General features: G+C 45.4%; 1 protein-coding gene across 1 annotated transcript in view; it reads left to right on the forward strand.

Moving 5' to 3' along the window:
- The window catches only part of T265_15022 (hypothetical protein), a gene marked incomplete at both ends in the record, with an annotated part of 2757 nt that extends 2317 nt beyond the window's left edge, over positions 1–440 (forward strand). Inside the window, one exon of the mRNA XM_009176255.1 lies at positions 160–440. Coding sequence (XP_009174519.1) covers positions 160–438 — 279 coding nt within the window. The remainder of the gene's footprint in view (positions 1–159) is intronic.
- Positions 441–2577: the final 2137 nt, after the last annotated feature.

Below are 2577 nucleotides of genomic sequence, written 5' to 3' on the forward strand. Positions count from 1 at the left end.
AGAAACTGACAACAAGAACGCCACTGACATCGGTTGGCAGCCATATCTTGTAGTGTCTCCAACCAGGCACAGTGAGGATCACACGGTCCCCATCCTGGAAGGCGAGTAGCACCGACAGCACCCAAGCGTTTCTTGATCTCCTTCATACTCCTCTGCCAGGTGATGGGTTGGCCACCTCTCTGTTTACGCCACTCCGAATTGGGCATGGAAAACAGTACTCCAAGCCGCTTATCAATCCATGAAGTAACCATCGTGAGAATATTATTCCTCGTGATTCCTCATGTATTCGAGAAATACACTCATTTGCAAATCAATTTGGTTTTCACGAGAGACTCAACTGAATCTCTCGTTTATGATATTCTACAACTGAATGTGCTGCACACAGGCCACCTCATGTTTCAGTTGGCACGATATTCGAGATATCGCAGTATATTTTCGTGAAGGAAACTACCCACAAGGTTGCGGAAAACTCTTCGACAGCCCACGACCGGCTTCGCCCTTCTTGGGGCTCATCATGGAGTCGCAGTCCCCGAGTTTCCATCAACCTTATGTCCTACTTGGGCTGTCGAAGAGTTTTCAGCGTCCTTGTGAGTAGTTTCCTTTATGAAAAGATTCCTCATGTACATTTCACCCATGTTGTATATCCTTTGTTACTTCCTCTCGGAGATCATGTTGACATTTTCACCTTGTGGATTTCTCACCGTCCACTGGCTTGATTCATGCTACTGGTGACAAATTATTGGCCTGAGCGACAACCGGTAAGCCGTAACGCCACCATGTTGGAGTGTCGGCTGGATATTAGTTACCTGATCTTAGACAGAGTTTATCGAGAGATAAGAGGACCAAGATGAAGTCAGTTTGATTCACGAGGTCAAAGGTCAATCTTACATCAAAGATCAAAACATGAAGTTGATTCTGCGCGTGACTTCGCATCCGCTTGGAGTGCTTGGAGTGTTGTGCGCGGCCAAGCTGCGGCACTAATTATCAGTTTCGCAGCTGTCCGAGGGTTGAAGCGGTCGGATTCCCACCCACCCCCAAGTAAGTTTGGATTGGACGTTGTTCAGTCATGACAGTCTAACTTGACAGTTAGACTGAAATGTCCGTCAGGCACATCTGAGCAAGAAGAGTTTGATGACCGCTATTCTGCAGCCGCCATTCGGTAGCATGGATCAAGCGATAACTGGTCTATTGTGTGGCCGAATGAGACTGGTGAATATCTTCATGTAGTGGTGAACTCACAGTTTTTAGAGAGAAAACGTGATGTACCTACAGAAATTGCCAAATTGGATCTTTTCCAGATAAGCCCCGCCACTTTTTACCAGCACCAATTTAATGCACGCACACAACCTTGACCTATTTTTGATGATCCACGCTCATTTCGTGCAGAGTTTCTCCGTTCGGACGTAAAACCTTGGATGAACTTTCTGACGCTTCCAACTTTCGTTCATGACAAGAAGACGGCAATATGTTTTTTGTAAATGATACTTTCAACTGTTTCTGACAGGTGGAGGTGTAATGCCCGACAGTGTCGGCAAGAAATCAGTCTTTGAAAGGGAACTTGGCTGGAGCGGTCTAGGATGGATAATAGGACAGTAATTCTACTCATTTACTGATGGTCCAAAAGTTTGGCAGCCACTTGTGTGAGTTCGTTTGGAGGCAAAGGTACCGAAAAATGGACCTTTTCATGCAAAATATCAACGACGTGTCCCAATTTCATCCGTTTCAATAAAAACTAAAAGTACAAATTTCATATCCCGCTTTTCTAATCTTTTTTCGGTGGCCTGGGTTAATTTTTTGGCGGGCTTATCGGGAAAAGATCGGCCAACTTTTCTTTCTCCAACCCTATCCTAGAGTAGGCATTCGTGGGGGGGGGGGTGGAGTTCTGTTTACCTTCCCATTCAGTGCGTTACATTTTCTTCCTAGGCAGTCGCTTCCGTTCGTTATCCTTTTCTCGGTTAGTAGAGTCACTTGTTTCATACTCTGTCTAAAACCGAAATTGGACTGCAACTGATCGTCCTTATACTTATTTGCATGAGGTTCTTCCTCCAAGATGAGCGCCACCTAGCCGAAGGATACTTATTGTGAACGAATCATCTCCTAATGAAAAATAATAGGTTTTGATTGGTCGGAGAGTGACTGGCCAATTGGTTAATCGACACAGTTGAATCTGTTCTAGGCGTTAATTTGAGTTTTTCGGGGAGAATTTCCTCCATGGGGCACCGATCAGAGTTAGCCACGGCTAGTCAGTTTTCAGAGTGTCCTCAGGACTTCAAGAAGCACTTTCGAGTGTACATTTCTTCTCTCTTTTTGCGTCTGCCTGGTGTTTACCACACGTTCGAGAATCTGGAGGACAATACTCCCCATAAGGGCGGTCCAATCAAATAGCGATTGACAAGCAACTAGCTTTATCGCCGTTAGCTTTGAAAACGGTAAAACTCAGTTGTGCATTACCATTAGGATAGAGCGGTATTTAGTTCCATAGGATGTAACCCGGTAACTCCTAGCAGCGGGGGTGGGGACTCCAGTAAAATTGAGGGCACAAACAGAGAAACGCAAATGATTTTTGGGGGTGGGGCA

The sequence above is a fragment of the Opisthorchis viverrini genome, assembly GCF_000715545.1.
Source record: "Opisthorchis viverrini unplaced genomic scaffold opera_v5_326, whole genome shotgun sequence".
Taxonomy (NCBI): domain Eukaryota; kingdom Metazoa; phylum Platyhelminthes; class Trematoda; order Opisthorchiida; family Opisthorchiidae; genus Opisthorchis; species Opisthorchis viverrini.